This window comes from Sinocyclocheilus rhinocerous, unplaced genomic scaffold (assembly GCF_001515625.1).
Source record: "Sinocyclocheilus rhinocerous isolate Xijiao unplaced genomic scaffold, SAMN03320098_v1.1 scaffold1971, whole genome shotgun sequence".
In the NCBI taxonomy this organism is placed as follows: domain Eukaryota; kingdom Metazoa; phylum Chordata; class Actinopteri; order Cypriniformes; family Cyprinidae; genus Sinocyclocheilus; species Sinocyclocheilus rhinocerous.
In genome coordinates, this window is record NW_015632037.1 from 416,398 (window position 1) to 434,780 (window position 18,383).

At 38.9% G+C, this 18,383-nt stretch overlaps 2 protein-coding genes across 2 annotated transcripts; both read right to left on the bottom strand.

Annotated features, from left to right (window-relative positions):
* Positions 1–756: 756 nt before the first annotated feature.
* On the bottom strand, positions 757–1,722 carry hcar2 (hydroxycarboxylic acid receptor 2-). The gene has a single exon (XM_016555071.1). It carries the CDS (start codon positions 1,717–1,719, stop codon positions 796–798), a length of 924 nt encoding a protein of 307 aa, XP_016410557.1. The 5' UTR covers positions 1,720–1,722; the 3' UTR covers positions 757–795.
* Positions 1,723–6,824: 5,102 nt separating this feature from the next.
* Positions 6,825–17,827, bottom strand: sapcd2 (suppressor APC domain containing 2). The gene is made up of 5 exons (XM_016555066.1): positions 17,642–17,827; positions 14,322–14,468; positions 10,864–10,965; positions 10,692–10,787; positions 6,825–8,162 (listed from the first exon to the last, which is right to left on the bottom strand). The coding sequence occupies exons 1-5, from the start codon at positions 17,762–17,764 to the stop codon at positions 8,034–8,036; spliced, it is 597 nt and encodes a 198-aa protein (XP_016410552.1). The 5' UTR covers positions 17,765–17,827; the 3' UTR covers positions 6,825–8,033.
* Between the last annotated feature and the right edge of the window lie 556 nt (positions 17,828–18,383).

The following is an 18,383-nucleotide window of genomic DNA, read 5'->3' on the forward strand; positions in this document are numbered from 1 at the left end:
GGTGGAGACAGTTGTGTTCATAACAGTAGACCTGCTGGTAAAGAAGTGACAGGTACAACAAAAATAGCAAAAAAAAAATAAAAAATGTACACACACATAAACAGAAGGGAGAAAACAAGATATTAAAGAAAATGAAGAAACGGAAAAGGAAAGTGAAGGTGCTGTTCAAGAGAGAACCTTTAATTATGTTGCATGGCCTGAGCCTATAGACATTTTTATGTGATGGCCATACAAATAATAGGGTCGTCCGGCCCTGGTGTCAAACCAGAAAGCCATGGCACATACACGGAAATGGCCGGTGCATACTCGCAAACATTGTTCAAAATTCAAAATGTTTATATATTTATTCACAAATAAATGTTATCATATACTTAATTTTTTAACATTTAAAACAAGCAACTTGTTTCATACACATGCAAGCAGCTGTTTTGAACAGACTGCAGGATAATCCAGAATTTACAGATGTAAATTAATAAAGGGCCAATGAGTCTGATGTGACACATTATTAATGCACTTAATTAAATGAAAAAATAATCCACTGTAAGTAAATATGCTTATAACAACATGTTTATATGCACAAAATATGCACTCGTCAGCAGGTTGGTACTTACATTTTACAAGTAATTCTCCAACAACGAACATGCTTAAGCATAAAACAGCTGCAGATTCCCGTCAGAATGAGTAACAATATGATCACATTGATACACAATGTTTAGAATAAACACAAGGTACAAACCTACATTATTATGTGCATGCAGTAGTTCTGTTCCATCAAATGAAACCAATAACAGCTGCTCACTGACTGACGGTGTAAACAGCATCATCAGTACATTCAGTGTTTTTAGAGCAGCAGCGCAGGGTTTTGGGCAGCTTCTCCCGCGACAGATACAGAACCGGCTGGATGCTGCTGCTGATGTCCATGAAGCCAAAGGCGATGTAGTGGATATAACAGCGGAAGACATCTGGAGAGAAATACTCTCGAAAGGGAAAGAGAGCCACTGGCGGGAAGTAGTTGAACACAATGATGGCCAAGATGATGAGGACCATTTTGAAGGCTTTCTTCTTGACCGGATGTCTCTCATCTCGACCTGGAGCCGACTGTCTCAAAGCCCAGAGAACGGAGATGTTACAAAACAGCATGAATGCGAATGCTGCCAGGATCATGACTGTGAACACTTTCTCAAAGTTAGGGATGTTTCCCACACACTTCGCTGCGGCATAGACCAAAGTGATGAACCAGACGATGCCAGCGCAGACAGAGCGATGCCTCTTGTCTTTGAGCTTGGTGAAGGTGATGGGATGCAGGACGGCCATATATCTGTCCAGACAGATGCAGGACAGGAAGAGCGGCGACAAGTCTTTGATGCCGTAGAAGAAGCGCAGGACGTACCAGGTGCTGCTGGTGGTCAGATAGACGATGTTGGCCAGCTCCAGCGGAGGAATGAGGCAGAAGAACATGTCCAGCACGGCCAGGTGGACGATGAAGATGTCTGAGGTAGACGAGTCGCCCTTATTCTTACGAATGAGCCACAAAACCATGATGTTGGTCGGGATGCCCAGGAACATGTTGATGAACTGCAGCACCAAGTAAAAGATGAGGACGGCGGGCATATCTGTGCAGCTGTGGTACACAGTCTTCTCGGCCGATGAGATGTTCAGAGGCCGCTGACTGATGAGCAGAGAGGAGTTGATGAATCTGAAGAGCTCTAGTATTGCCATCGTCTTCTCCTTGTGCTGAGACCACTCTTAAAAATAAAGGTGCTTCATGATGCCATAGAAGAACCTTTTTTTCTAAATGGTTCCATAAAGAACTTTTAACATCTGAACAACCTTTCTGTTTCACAAAAGGTTCTTTGGGGCGAAAGAAGGTTCTTCAGATTATTAAAAGGTAAGAAAGAGATGGTTCTTTAAAGAACCTGTGACTGAATGGTTCTTTGTGGAACCAAAAATGGTTCTTCTATGGCATCGCTTGAAGAACCTTCTGAAGCACCTTTATTTTTAAGAGTGCAACTGCTGAAACACACAAACAGTGATTAAATGCAACCAAACTGAACAATGCTTCTCTGGTCCTCATTAACATTTGCTTAATCCAAAATGCCACATCAATGTCTCCAGCCGCAGAAACCTGAACCAGCTTTCACTTTTGTCATGATAATAACTTTCATGAGGGGACTTCACTGTTTCTGCTGATCAAACTCTTTTCAGTATGGCTGTTTCACAAGGATTTAATAATTGAAGCTCAAATACATGTTGAAATAAAGCACGCATCTGCATCAACATCATGTCATAATGCAACAACAGGCTTTCTGAATTTCTTTTTGAAGAATATTCACTTTCTATACTAATTTTTCGCCATCTACAGCAGGGCATGTTAGCAGAAATGTACTGTTTTTTGCTGTTGTTGTTGTTTTTACACTAATTTCAGAAGAATATCTTTGTTTCAAATATGAAATAATATTTAAAGGACTCAAATCTTCTATTCAGTGTATTTTAACTCAATTTAAACGGCATAATAATGATGCACAAAATATGAACATATAACAAGATATAAAACACAGCCTTATGTGACAGCTAGACCCAATCTTCTGCAGAACTGTTTAAATTGGAGTAATGTTTATACCGAGTATAAATACTGTAAATATATGAGTTTGTGATATAAACTAGTGTGATTTGTCACGTTTATAGCACTTTATACATTACAGATAGTCTCAAAGCAGCTTAACAGAAATAAACAGTGTCAGAAAGTTCTTCATTTTCAGGAATCTGTCATATTAAATATTATTACGATTTCAATTTTAACTGTAAAGCAGCTCTACAGAACAATACAGTTTGATTAAGTTGAATTATTCAGCAGCCTCAGTCTAAACTTTCAGTACAGCTCAACTGTCTTAATGTATCAGTTGTGTCATTTATTCTGTCAGTAAATCTGAATGCAGAGAAACTTTTCAGCAGTTTATATGCAGCATCTCTTACCTTTCATGAGTTGCTGTGGTCTCAGGGATGCTCTTCAGCCGCAAGAGCTTGTATGAAGTTTGTTGTGGGACTGACAGCTCATTTTAACGACACATTCACTCCCACGAGTTTCAGGAGCCAATCAGAGCCAAGCGTTCTGGAGACTAAAGGCCAATATGGAAATGTATGGTCTGAATGGTTCTCTTGCTGAAGAAACATTTGCATATTATTGATTTTATAGAAAAGATAACATGCTAACATCTTAACATATTTACTGGCTTTGTGAAGAACGAGTTAATGGATGGCGGGCTTTGTTCAGAAAACATGTGGTGGCAAGTCCTCATCATTAACAGCGATTGGCAATGATGCAACTTGCCATTGGCTCCTGACGGAAATTTGGTGGTAAACAACTGATGCAACTGTCCATTAGGATACTTCTGAAATTCAGTGTAACAAAGTGTCATTTGTTACGTGAAGATGACATGGAGCTGGATAGTGGCCGATTTTTACCTGTCATGTTTGTCTTTGTGTGACAGAAGCATTTTCAGTGTCAATACACACTTTTTTTTCATCTTTAGCTTCTTAGTTTTCATCAGCATGAAACCTCCGCTAAATAAACACAAGAACTTGCAAGAGGACTTTTTAAAGTACTTCCTTCATCTAGTTTGCAAAGCCTCATATCAAGGAAATGATCACCACATTAGTCATTGCAGATCATATCACAATATTTTGATATGTGACAATCTCTGCTCAGCTTACTTGATTACTGATTGTCATGTAATTCAGATAAAATGGAGTCAAGAGTAATGCCAGATTAAATATAAGTGAGATAAAAGATAAAAGTAAAGACACTGTAATAACAAAAACGCATTAACTAATAAAAAAAAAAAAGAAAAAAGATAAGGAGAAACTGGTGATTCAGAAAGTGATTGTCGTTGACATTTATTTACAACATTTTATAAAAAAGGTTTATGTAAATATTATTGTGAGCTTCAGTTTTATTATTGAGTTTGTTCTTTAGTGATGAACCTGCCAATGAGCTCTTCTGACTTTGTAGAAGAAATAAGAGAAATCGCATTATTTTTGGCAATTATCAATCCCACAATCAAATGAGGAATATATGCAATACTGTCTAAGTCTTAGGCATGTTAGATTTGTCACCAAAAACTGTTTTAGACATTATTTTTTTTATTTGCTTCTGTGCGGCAGTAGGATATGAATGTCAAGTTAGTTTACCAAACATTCATTTTGGCATTAATTATAATAATTGAGTGATATTTCTGTATGAAGGAGTCTGATAAGGTCCACACAGAGATCTGACCGTCATTCAGTCCATTTGAGATCACACGAAGAGACAGAAAAACACTAACTGCTAAACTACTGAACTGACAAATTGCTGTTATCAATTAACTTGTATTACCAAAATCAATACTTGATGTTTCCTTGCCTTTAAAACAGCTTTTGTCCTAGCTAGACTTACAGTTAAATGATTTTTTTTTTTCCAGAAAATATAACTTAAAACCAAAGAGTACACCTACCTTACAAATATTCTATAAGAAAGAAAAGAAATAACTGCATTTACATAAGTGAAATGTTAATTGAAGCAGAAGAAAAGTCACAAGAACAGAATATCAAGAATAAATGACTTGTTTTAATAATGGAAAAGCATCAAGATTGTTGTGGATTACATACGCAGAAAAAGGGGATGGTTGAGATAATTAAATCAACAGTATGAAGAAATTCATTACATCACGTAAAAACAGCTGCGGCAAATATAAAGCCTCTAATGACATTAGTGCTCTTTAGCTTCATTGATTGTTCTCCTGTAGAGTCTCTTAACTATCTTTTTTCCAAAGCACCATCGCTTAGCATCGCTCCTTGCAGATTGAGGAGAAAACGCTGCGTTCTTTCCAGAGAATGTTGCCTTATCAGCTCAATGAAAACACTCTTCAGCTGCTACTGTACGTCTATAGTTATCGTCTGATAATGTTATTTAAACGGGGCCACTGAACTTGGTTTTGCTTCTTACATGAACATGGACACACATTCAGCTCCTGTAAACTCAATAGCTTATTTTTTCTATGTGATAACTGTAGTAGATGTCCCAAAACGGGACCTGTAGTTGTTGTGTGCATGCATGAGTGTTTCAGTAAACACAATCCATCGTATTAGCTGTGTGTGTCGTGGATTTATTACTACAATAACTAAAAACCATGTGCCACAATGCAGATCATCAGGGCCTTACAGATGCATATTAAATGATGCATATTATTAGCAAATCTCATATAGCACACTGGTATTCTGTAAATGCTTCAACACCACTCTAAACTATAAAGAAAGTGAAAGTGACTTACTCAAGAGTCTCACCTCAGTTGTGGTATTGAAGGTGGAAGAGAGTGCTGTATTCACTCCCCCCAACTACAATCCCTGCTGGTACTGAGACTTGAACCTGTGACCTTTGGGTTACAAGTCCGACTCTCTAAACATTAGCCAACGACTGCCACATACATTTCTTCATATTCACTCTCATCTGACAGTGACGTGAAGCACCTTTAGATGATCGCAATAAGATGTTCATTCAAAACACATCCACAAACATCCTTTCTATTCTCGGTTTGACCTTCTTGCCATCAGGGCTGAAAATCAATCAGCCAGTTCTTTCTTCATAATATATGTATAATATTTAGATCTGATTATATATGGCTATAAGCATTGAAGTCATTCATAAAAATCACAAAATATGCGTTGCATCTGGTCAACTGAAAAATAAAGTAGAAACTTGTTGAAGGAAACCATTGCTCACTGTATGAAACAGCTACATATGGAGTGAAAAGGAGCAGTCAATGAATCAAACTACAAACCCTTCACAGTTCCATACAGCACCCAGAGAACTGAGAGAAACAATGTGCATGAAAGACGGTCAGTTTTAAAGGAATATTCCAGGTGATTTTCAACATAACATCTATAGAGGGCGTCAGTGAGCTGCTGTCAATCATTATGACCAATTTGTCCCGCCCATAGACTGTATAAAAACATGGACGTAGTGTCCGTGACGTCACCCGTAGATTTCCGAAGAGCGTTTTTGAAGCTCAAAATTGGGTGGAGGCGGCCGTCGCATTTTGGCAGCGCATCACCACGCGTCACTCCCGGATAATCGAAAATGGGCAAAGAGGCGGGAGCAGGTTGCTGAAGCCACGCCCACCTAGCTCAACGGTGGTGACAGCAGCGGCAATCCACCTGTCACTCAAGTGGCCACGCCCTTAATTATGCAGAACTTTAAGGCTTAATATAATTTAAACGGATGAGTTATAAAAAAATTCACCCCCCTCACAGTTGTCATCAAGGGGAAAATTAGCTATATAGACCAAAATCATTTTTTGAACCAGGCTGTAAACATGTTTTTTTCTGCTGTAAAGTTGGGCATTTTAACATGGGGAGTCTATGGGATTGACTCCCTTTTGCAGCCAGCCTCTAGCAGCCAGTTGATGAATTACAGTTTAAGTCACTTCCTTGTTGGCTTCACGAGAGAGAGGGGGATGTTGCCGCTTGGTCCCGCCGCTAAAAACAGCTGACTGGAAGTTGCTGCCGACTTTATTTCAGTGTAGTGATGTATTTCCAACTGAAACAGAATATTGAATAGAGGGCATTATTTTTGAGGGTTATTAGAGGGTTTTATTTTTGTGCTCCTCCTCTCTGTCTCTCACTCATAGCAATCTAACGGTTGGAGGGGTGTGTTTAAGGATATTCTGCCCAGGCTGTCAAAATTACGTCATCAGAAAAGGAACGCCATTCCAGAGCGGAAGTAAATGTTCAGATTTTGATTAAAGATTACCAAGACAAACAATTTTTTCCAGCGGATTAACGGTTCACATCAAGACTAGCAATGTGCGCTAGTAAAGTAAATAAAGTCAATTTTGATTTCATGCGGACTTTAAACATCACTCGCTTTACTAAAGAATTAATGCAAGCGCTTCAACAAGAACACAAGCTTCGCATTTCTGCATTTAAACCCTCCAGAATGATTTCCATTATTAAAAACACCTCCTTTTGTACAAACTAGTGGAAGAGTCAGCAATTTTTTGTGGTATTGGAGAGCATATCACAGAGGCAATGACATTATTATTATTCTATTATAGAGAAGCACAATCATATGGATTCTTATTCAAAGATTCAAAGCTAGATGGAGCGCACTGGACTGGAACAGAATAAATGGCTGCACTGGCTGCACAGGTGCAATTACAATTTTTTTTGACCTCATCATTTGTAATCATAATGGTTGGTGAAATGACCGTCTTCTCTTTAGTGACGATAATTTTGTTCACTCCTTTCTTACAATCGACTGCAAGTTCAAATTCAGATCCATCCAATCAACAACTGATGGACTGCTTGCCCTACATTTTTTTCTTTTTCAATAATCCATTTAACTCAGATCTACATCAGTACAGAAGAAAAGATATGTCACTAATGTTACATCAAGTCTTTAAGAAGTCTTTTCAACTTTTCACCTTTAACAGCTGTGATCTGGTGCTTTTACTGAGAAGAATGTAAAAATACTACATTTTCAGAGAAAACAGCAAGCTAATTAAAGCAACACAGCAAAAATAAACCAAATCAAACCCAAAAGGAAAAGTCTACTTAACTGAGCTCAATAATTGACTGTTCAGATAAAAGTTCCATTCATACCAACTATACAGGAGAATTGTGTAGGAACTTTAAACACAGTCTCTATTCAAATATGTTTATCCATTCCATCTGACCTTCATACACTGGAATCCAGTTTATTCTTCAGCTCATCTCTTGTATTTTGTCTCAGCTGACTGAGATCAGGCCTCTTCAGGTCAAATCAGGGTGAAATAAGAAGTGAAGCTGCAGCTCCTCCGTGAATCGTGTTGATATCGTAGATTGGACTGTTTGTTCAAATTCCTCTGAAAATCCTGTAATCTTTGTCTCAGATGGTTCTGCTTGTAGTGTGGTGTTGATCTCTGGAGTGACAGTAATCATATGAAGGCATGGTTCAGTGTGTAGTGTGGTGCTGAGGATATCATGATTGTGATTTTAGCAGATCTCTGGAGTGATGGTGATCAGATGAAGGTAGAATCGAGAGCACTGCTGTTGTGAGCACTGCTAGCTCGAGCTTCAAACAGCTGCTTTATCAGAGCTGATTTCTCCTGCTCCAACTGAGTGATGCGTTCACTTTTCTCTGTCACCTCCTGTAATGACAAATGACAAACACAACGTGAGAAAGCAAGAGACATCAGAGACATTTCTGCACCTTCAGAAATTTAACCTACGAGCAGCTATAGCATTTAACTTAATCTCTTAAGAAAACGGACAACATTTAACAGACAGAATAACCGAGTTATATCAACATGCTAAATGGATATTTGTGTAATGATGCTCAAATAGAACAGACATGATGTTTTATTAACAAAGTTCGGGAGGAGCTTGTACAGATAATTAACCCGGCCAATTCATTATCAGCAATCACACCATCTATCCTATAAGCACGAGAGAGAACCTCTATAAATAGCCTAAGCCGCCTTACCTTCATTCTCTCTAAGTCTTTCAGCATCCCTCCCAGGGCTCCAGACTGCGACTAAAACGGTCGCATTTGCGACTAAAAATATTAATTTTGCGAGTGAAATTTCTACTGGCGACTATAGAAATGTACATGTTATGATTTAAAAATGTGCATGTAATGACTTTTTTCTAATTGTTTTGCAATCACATCTTTTATGTTAACGTAATAAACTGAGACGAGGCGCATCAAAGTTTTAGTGAAAAAAAAAGACTTTCAAACAGTCCTCATCTCTGCCGAGCAGCAGCGTTGACGGCACACCTGCTGAAAGCAGCTCAGGTTGAGCAGCATGAGAGAGCGGAGACGCGCAAAGTAAAAGTGCAGAAAAACAGTGTCCATTTCGTGCACAACTTGAACAAACTACAAAAGGTAACGCTGTCAGCTGTGTGGACATTAGCAACATCTTTAACAATTTGTTTATAATCGATACTATGGCTTCTTGTTATCAAGATCTTTAGTCTAAATGCTGTGTTCTGTTAATGCGTGAGCTTCATATTATTTGTAGCGCACTTACCATCCAATAATCGCAATAAGCTTTGTGCTTTGTTACATTTTAATAAAGTATCAGCTTTAAAATTCTGCCAAATTCATAACGAAATTCAAACAATAATTAACGTTTTGGCGCTCTTTAATGCAGTCGCTTTAGCGCCGCAGTTCAAGCGGCATGTGAACCCATCATATCTTTCTCTTTACTACTATAGTATGATATAAACATGAATGGACATCAAAATGTATAAGATACAGTACATCTTATTGAAATGTCTCATGTAATCGCTCATTCCGTGTTTCAAACTGCGGAAAACGCGTAAAGCTTGTAAACAATGCGACATAACAATACATTTATCTCAGAATAACCATTCGGCGTCCATAAACTCATTCGTCAGCTAGAAAAAATAACTAGAAGTAGGAGCATTTTACTAAATTTATGCGCTATATTTCATATTCATATTTATACTTAACCTGTTGACATGATAAGAAAGAATGCAAGAAACTAAAGGTAAAATTCAACACCTATAAAATTGCATGTTAGTAACAAAGAAAAACAGACTGGATGTGTGCAAAACATATGACAGTTATAAGATGCATTGAGGAAGAACCCAAATACAGTCACTAGCCAAGTGGTGCTGAAATAATTATGGTCTGTGATATTGGCACAGATTCTGTGTAATAAACAATTCTTTGAAACTGTATATCTCAATTTGGAAAATACATTTAGTTCCCAATTTAAGTGATCCTTAGTTCCCAGGACATCTACAAGATGGATTAAAATGCTGATAAAGACAAGAAAAGATGAGACATAAACACATGACAGTATGACTGAAATGTTAAAGCAGCACTATGTAACTTTTTCTGTGTTCAAAATTTGCTAAATGTATATAATGAGCGAGTACATCATGAATTCATCTTCCAAACTGCGTTTTCGTCTTATTCCGAATCACTACGGTACACTTATTATAAGTACTTATATTTGGACTATTGTAGCCTGGTCAGGTTGTCACCGCTGCGGAGTAACACACACCTGCGTGAATCGCCATAGACATAAACTTAGAGAAGTAGCTCCGGTTGGAATGTTCTTCCGCGGGATGTGTGCAGTTCTGTTTATTAACCGCTAGAGTGCCAAAAGGTACATAGTGCTGCTTTAAGTGTAAAAAAAAAAAGAAAACTTCTATTTTTTTTCTCACTAATGCATTCATATTAATATAATCTTTACTGTGCTACTTTATTAATGACATCATCAGCGACTAGTCGACTTCGACTCAACTTTCATCACATAAAAGTCGACTTCAAAAAATCAGAAGTCGTTCAACCCCTAGTATAGAGCTGTCACTGTAATACACCTTAAAACAACACCACACTGTCGATATGACTGTTCAGACTGCAGTCGCATTGCAACACATCTGACCTGAATCGGATTTAGGACCACATATAAACGTGGCCCAAATCAGAATCGTAAAAATCTGATTCCATGTGGTTTTGTGCTGTTCACATTGTTATGAAATAAAACTGAGTTATTTAAGAGCAAAAAAATCTACATTTTCCTGCAGTGTGAATGAAGCATAAGTGGTTTCCCATCACAGACACACTCAGCTGAGTCCATGAATCTCTCTACTAATGAGCTGATGATCTGAATCAGGTGTGCAAAAAAAAAGCAAAGTGAGACCTGTGTGAGGAGCCGGTTCTGCTCCTTCAGTATGTGGATGGCCTGAGGAGGTGCTGGAGCAGGAGGAGCGCTGGAGGAGCCTGTGGACGGGAATGTCTGGAGAACAGCATATTTTTCAATCAGCTCAGTAACAACAATAATATATCAGAGTGAAAGGAGGTTTTATACGAACCTTCCCGGAGAATGAAAGTAAATCGCAGAGGCAGCATGTGACGTCCTGCAGTTTAGGCAGAACAACGTCCAACTGACTCCGACAAGATTCAGCCAAAAACTCCTGAAGAAATAAAATAAAATGTCAGAAATGAGCATTTTGATTAAGGGATCAATATTTGATCCTGGGATATTTTTTAAGCAAATGTATTTGTTGTTTATTTGCTCTGTAACAGGCAAACTGTCTTAAAACAAAAAATATCTGTAGCCATTTGAAATTAGAGGTAACCACTGCATTTTAATCATGATCCAAACAAACATGCTACACACATAGTGTAACGGACGGAACACAGGAAGCGTGCGGATCCATCTGCAAGGCTTTATTAACAGAGACGTGGTCACAAACAGGCATAGGTCAGACAATGGCAAACAGGTATATTGATGGCAAGGCAAGAGGGATAATCCAGGTACAAGGCAAAGGTCCAGGCAGGGGCAAACAGTATCCAATACGGCAAGACTCAAGAGATAATCCAGGTAAACAGGCAGTGATCAGAACACGGGGAAACAGACAAGGCAAGACGAAGAAAACAAGACACTAGGCTCGGTAATGCAGCTAACACTAGGGGAGTGGAAAATGCAGAACACTACACGGCAATCTGAACAGGAACTGAGGGAGTGTTAAATAGAGTGTGTAATGGCTCTCAGGTGAGCGTGTGAAATGTGACGGCTGTGTGATCAGTGAATTCAGCTGTGTAAGTGCAATGGATGATGGGAACTGTAGTCCAGAGTGACATGTAACAGTCTGTGTAGTGTGAGAGTCAATGTAATGGTAGAATGACCTCTAGTGGCAATCGGCCGGAAGGCCACGGACCGGATTCGTGACACATAGCACGAGCAGTTGTTTTTTATCTGAATTTGATTGTATAATTTCAAGATAAAGAAGGCAAAACCAGAATGGTCTGACTTTAGATTTGGAAAAACTATGCTACCTAAGACATTTGTGCAAAACAAAAACAGCAGACGGACTGAAAGAAAATGCAAATTCACTCTCTAGCCCCTTTCACACATACAGTCTTTACTGGTAAATTACTGTTAAAGGGTCATGAAACCCCCTGTTTCAGCACTGGTTAATTCTCACCACAGTTTTAAAAATGCTAAAAAAGTGGGCGTGGTGCGCTGCGAGCGGAGGGGGTTTTTAAGACTTATTCTGCGGTGATTATATAAGCCTTTTGACGGGTTGTGTCACAGAGCTGTAAAAACGGTTATACTCACTAAGTGAATGAATCGCGTTTGTGCCGAACTCTTATTAAAAAAGCAAAAACAAACACTCTCCTTCAATTCATGAACGTTTCTCAAATCAACACATGCTGTTGTGAATAATTAAGCAAAGCGTCTTCTCATAGGATAAGAACACGCAGTCTCATGAATAGTGCTGGGCGGTATACCGGTTCATACCGAATACCGGTGTTTATTTTTGTTATGATATGAATTTTTAAAATACCGCAATACGTATGTCGCTTAAACAACGTTCGGAACGCGACACTGTTTGAAAGAAGTCCCTTTTCACTGTAGTGAGGGAACAGCTGTATGTGTTACTAAGCATGAAAGTTTACCGTGATATAAATTTTTGGTCATACCGCCCAGCACTACTCATGAATAATTTAATAGACACAGACGAGTCATCGATGTACTATAGTCCATTGCCGCGTCACAAATTGTGACATCAACACGATGTAAATTTTAAACACGGAAGATGAAAATAGCGCAAAAAAAGCTTAAAATTAACCAGTTTTCTCCAATAGTTAAAATTATTGGATGCTAACATTGTCTTCTATGATGTGCAACACAAACACCTCTGCTAAAATCTCAGAAAATGTAGTCTGGGTTTTCATGACCCTTTAAGAGATCCTGTGTGAACGGGACCTTTTCAAAAATACTGGTAAATTAGTTTAGGCTATTTAACGCTATGAGAAGTTGTAACATTACCAGTAAATTGCAGGTAATGTGCTCTGTGTGAATGCAGCACAAGATTATCAGTATGCACACGCATGAGTTCAGAACGCGCTGACATAAGATGTGTACTCTGGGCCAATCATAACATTCTGACGCAGATGACGCATTTACTCTGCGCTGTTTTTGGAAGTCAAATGGTGCGTCCCAAATCGCGTACTTATGCACTATTCTATGACGTTTTGTAGTATAAAGTAGTGCATTCACACTGAAAATTTCCAAAAGAAAAAGTGCACCTTAAATACCTGTATGATGCACTTAAATAACCGAAAGTGTGGAATGTTGGACACTTCATGCACTCAACTGTCGCAGCTTTAATTAGGTAGAGAAGGGGGAGGAACTATCAGACTCCAATTATGAATGACAAAATAGCCTTATATAATTCATTAGGGATGTGCATCTCATGACTCAGGCCGATACGATACGCATCTCGATGCGCAGGTTGATCCGATTTCGATTCGATCCAGTTCAACACAATGCGATTCGATGCAATACAATGCAATGGAAAAAATATGATCGCATTTATTTCTTTGGTTCTGACAGACAGCAAATCATAAATTAACTTATGCGTCTTCTGACTTCTAACGCCTCGAGGCCTGTTTCATAAAACAAGTTTACCAAATAGGCCAGGCTTATTTCAGTTAGTCTGACTCACTGTCAAATGATTTGGTTCCATAAAACAAATTGAACAAAGATCAAAATCAGTCACTGTGGCAACTTATGCTGGAAAGCTAACCTGGTCCAGGGCAGGCAAACTGTCAGACTAAGCTGAGCTCCTCTAACACTGAACAATAGGAATGCAATGATATTACCACTGACTCTCTCACATACTATCATAGCCATGCAGCCCTTTTCTCTGGTTTTATGACAGCTGTACCTTTTATAGTTAGAACAGATAGCATTAGAACTTTACAATCTAACATTGCTCTTTAAAGCATTAAAACCACTAAACTAAAAGTTAACTACATTTGAACTGCTATAAGAAACACACATTAAGTAGTAATTAAGTAGTAAGCTTAGTAATTAGGACTGTATTAGCTTACATTTTATTTACCCATTACGAATAGTCCCTTTACAGTTACTACTATCATAAGAATACACCTATATGTAGTTTTAAAATTCTACAAAAGGCACATTTAATGTTCAACAACGAATATTTCAGCAAAATGCATATTTGACTCAGAATTATTGCGCTCCGTCTGTTTAGCGTGCATGTGCGCAGCAGCGCTCGTTCACTCGAGTATGCTTCGCCCACTCCTGACAGCAAGCAAAATGGATATATTTGCATGACTTTCTAACATTTACAGAGGAAAAATATACTCGTGACATGTCAGTTATGCACTGAGGAAAACACATAAATATACTGTTTCTGGACTTCAGTTTTGAATGAGATGTCTTGATCTCTGACAGATTCATGATCATGGTGTGAGGCTGGACTACTGAGGATGGTGTTCAGTTGTCTGGACGTACGGTGGAGTGGTGGCTCTGGCCGATGTGTCTCTGCGTTTCAGTGATGTTATGGATCTGGGTCTGGTACCATTCTCTGGCTCGCTCCAACACATCCAGCCCAGCTAGTAGAGAGTCTTTCTCCTGCTCCAGCTCCTTCATCTGCTTAAGCTGACAGAAAACACACACAATTACAACACACACTCACAGCCTGTTAATATACATGTGAAAAATAAGACATATGATAAGCCAAGCCTTCTAATACAGAGACTAACACTGTGTCTACACCGGATGCGAAAGTTGTCACGTCGCGCTGCAACAGCTAAAGTTTGTCTTCACTGGACACGACAAAGCGACCGTTGCAAATCATTTGAATTTTGTGGCAGTACATCATAAATAGAACGAGGCAGCAGTTTACTGTCGGGGATTTGTCGTGTTGCGCTGCGCCGCATACAGTGTAGACAGCAACACTGATTATAATGGGTTCTATAGTATTTTGTCACATCACGCTGCACCGCTCGTGTCCGGTGTAGACACGGTGTAAAGCTAAAATCAAAATCTGTTCTATGTGTGTACGTTATTGGAGGCTATTATATATCACATTTTACATTTACATTATCCAAAGCGTTGAATACAATTAGAGGTGCTCCGATTGATCGGCTTCCGATCGCTATCAGCCGATAATCGCTTTGGGAAGTTTGAACAGCGGTCTCTATAAAGGCCAATCTCATAAACTGATCTGAAGCTGACGACTCGGCTGCTGTGAGAGGTTTGGCGTCTCAATCTCACTTCGGCGTGGGTAAAATAATTATAATACTGAAGGTGAGGTAGAATTCATATTTCTTTATTAAATAACTTACAACGTAATTTGAAAACTTTCTGTATGACGTAATTTCACAAATAGCGTGAGTGAATCACCGGGCACTCTCTCTATTTCCCTCTCAAAATGCGCAAATGGCTTCAAATCACCACATCGCGTCTGCACTATAAGCGAGCTGCACGCTGCACAGTTGACACAGGAATTGTTACTTGCATAATTGAGGCAGTGTCGCATTATCAAGTTTATAATTTGCATTTCTTTTTAAGTCTTGCCAGTGTTTAAACCATTCAGCACTCGCTCGCTCTCCTAGAGACGGTGCGCTCATGCACACTCAAAAGCGCACACATAAGGCCGCCTCACATACAGCTCACAAAATCAGGCTTGTGCTGAGTGTAAGCTATTGTTCAACAATTGCCCCATTGTAAAAACAAAAATTAAATTCAGGCCCTGAATGTATGTCTGTAAAAATCCTGATTGGAGCATTACAAATAATTCTACATGATAAAAAGAAGGCTTCAAAAAGATCGGTATCAATGATCGTATCGGCAGATACTGCTTCCTGTAATCGACAATCGGCTCCAAAAATCCTGATCGTAGCACCCTTAAATACAAGCAATTTGTTAGGCAACCAATATTGAAACTATTGTTAAAGCTGTTGTACGTAACTTTTTTGGTTGCAATTGTTTGGCTTATAATTATGATTTATAATGTGAGCTGTGCGGTCATATTTAGTGGAAATTTGCATCAGTTTGACATCACTCGTCTTTTGACAGAATAAAGGAGACTCGGATAATATACAGCATGTGTGTGGAGCATTTGTAGCACTTGCTTATCTGTATACCTGCTTTTAATCAGTCAATGACTAAACGGCAATCATCGTTAGCATTTGGGAAACCTGCTCTCAAAACCAAGAAGCTTCGAACAGAAAGGGAAAGTGACAGTCCATCCTGAAAATAAATATCAGCATGGCTTTTGAGCACAGACAACTCTGAGATGTGAAGGGACTGAAGACATTAGGTAAGTCATTTCAGTGGCTCAACAGTTATCTAGCTAACATTAGCGCAGCTGTTCGCTTGATTCAGATAGGTATCAAGTTGGTGAACACACACAACAACACATCACACAGCGACTCGAGAGCAGACCACCTGCAGGAATAATGACTGATGAGGTGTTTTTATAAATATGTTTCCAAATACTGTGTTTATCACGCATAACTAAGACATTTATTATGTAAATGAACGATCAGTTACACTAATAACAAGAGGACTGGCTGTAATTTGTCAGCGATTTGAGCCATCGTTAGTCTAACTCACTAATAAATAACAATTATATGTCATCATTAAAACATATGTAATAATAACAATGCCTAGTAATCTGTTGAGTTATAGATAGCTGTCAATAAGGCAATACCAACATTAGCTAATTGTTTTTGTGTTGAGACGTGACAGCTTCAGACACAGAGGACAGACCTACTGGCCAAAGACAGCAGCACAGAAACAACCCGAGCACAATGATAAAAGAATGAAATAAGAAAATACAGGCAGAGGACAATGTTCCTGTTGACACAAACACACTTCAACCATTTTGTATCTTTAGCACATACCAAATTAGCAAGTAACATCATGAAGTATTGACTCTTGATTAACATCATGCTGGTTACACTTGAACATAACAGCATGAGAGGTGCTGTGAACAATTTCAGTTTAATCTATTCTCATTTCTACTTCTGCATATTCAAAACAAGACATGACAGTTAATGACGTTTGCTTCCATGATGACAAACAGATTACATACGAGACTGTAATTGTGACCTACAGCACGGGGACGATTTTCTTTAAATAGCCACTTTTAGTCTTTTTGTTACATACTTCAGCTTTAAGACATCAATACATAAAATCTACTTTTGTACAAGTAGAACATTTAAAAGGGTGAGACTTTAAACTTTTGAAGAGAAAAACTTTAAGAAACTTGAAAACATTTCATATAGAGCCTTTCAATGAATATAGCTCAATAAAGCAGCCAGCGGATCTTCTGCAGGCCGATGAACTGCCGTCTCAACTCTTTTTAAAGCGGGTCAGTGAAAGAGAAATAAAGGGAGGGGAGAGGCTTTGTGTCATATGTTTGTGTGGTGGGCCGTCGAAAGGGAAAATCCTCTTTGTATAGAGAGACGGGGAGCAGACAGAGAATCACATCAACACTCTCACACACAACTGCTTTCACAAGAAAAATCATACAGATGCCACATGAGGGACAAGAGCTACAATCACATACAGAGAATCTCATTTAACACTCTACGCCTCAGCCAAATACTACATTAAACATTTGGAAAGTTTTACAGAACAGACACGGTTCATGACAATGTAACTGATGAGGGAACCATCAGGAAGAAACAAACACAGAGTAAATGGCCATTGGAAGCATGAAAAGCACGGTAAACACCATCACAAACATGATCTTCATACACAATCCATCAGAACGTGACACTCTTCCCATCTGTCTGTCTGTCCATCTGTATCTCACTCACCCAAAGGTAGAAGTGCAGGGCTCTGCTGGAGAACAGGCTGCTACTCAGAGGGATGAAGACGGTGGTGTAAGCAGCCCACACGGCAGCGTCCAGGCCTCGAGGCCCGAGCCGACTGACCACCATGAGAAGGAAGGGAGGGACAGAGCGGCTGAGACCAGCAGAGAGACGCAGAGAGAGCAGAGAACCACAGAGAGGGAGAGAGTGAATGTTAACGCAGGGAGGAGCAAGAGAAAGACAGCTGAGAGGAGGAGCTGATGAGAGGAGACGCAACCGTTCAGCTTCACACACACTCAACACATCAGTCATAAACACCTGCTGGATTCTTGTCATGCTGCACACTAATGACAATCACAAAGTATCTTCATTAGCTCAAAGTACTCAGAAGAGTGACTAAGAAACAACATCAAAAACAGCCTGATGACATTTACAACAATCTGGTTGAGTATCTTCTAAATAGGGCTGGGCGATATAGCTAAAAAATTTATCAACTATATAATGTTTCATATCGTTCGGTATCGATAATTATTGACATTTTTTATATCCCTTTTTAAAACAAAGAGCAATAGAACATTTTTTAAAATTTAACCACTGTATTTTTAAAGTAACCCAATTTATTGAGACAAACAACAAATATTTTTTGTTTTAACAACAAACACACAATAAAAATTAAACAAATATCTAATTTCTAATGTTTTATATGCAGATTAAATAGGTTAAACTTTTGGCTTGTCTCCCGAGGCCA

Coding starts and splice junctions, on each gene's coding strand:
- sapcd2 (XM_016555066.1), bottom strand. CDS start 17,764: ATGGTGGTCAGTCGGCTCGGGCCTCGAGGCCTGGACGCTGCCGTGTGG. Junction 14,469..17,641: donor CCCTGCACTTCTACCTTTGG/GTGAGTGAGATA, acceptor GTTTTCTGTCAG/CTTAAGCAGATGAAGGAGCT. Junction 10,966..14,321: donor GCCAGAGCCACCACTCCACC/GTACGTCCAGAC, acceptor TTATTTCTTCAG/GAGTTTTTGGCTGAATCTTG.
- hcar2 (XM_016555071.1), bottom strand. CDS start 1,719: ATGGCAATACTAGAGCTCTTCAGATTCATCAACTCCTCTCTGCTCATC.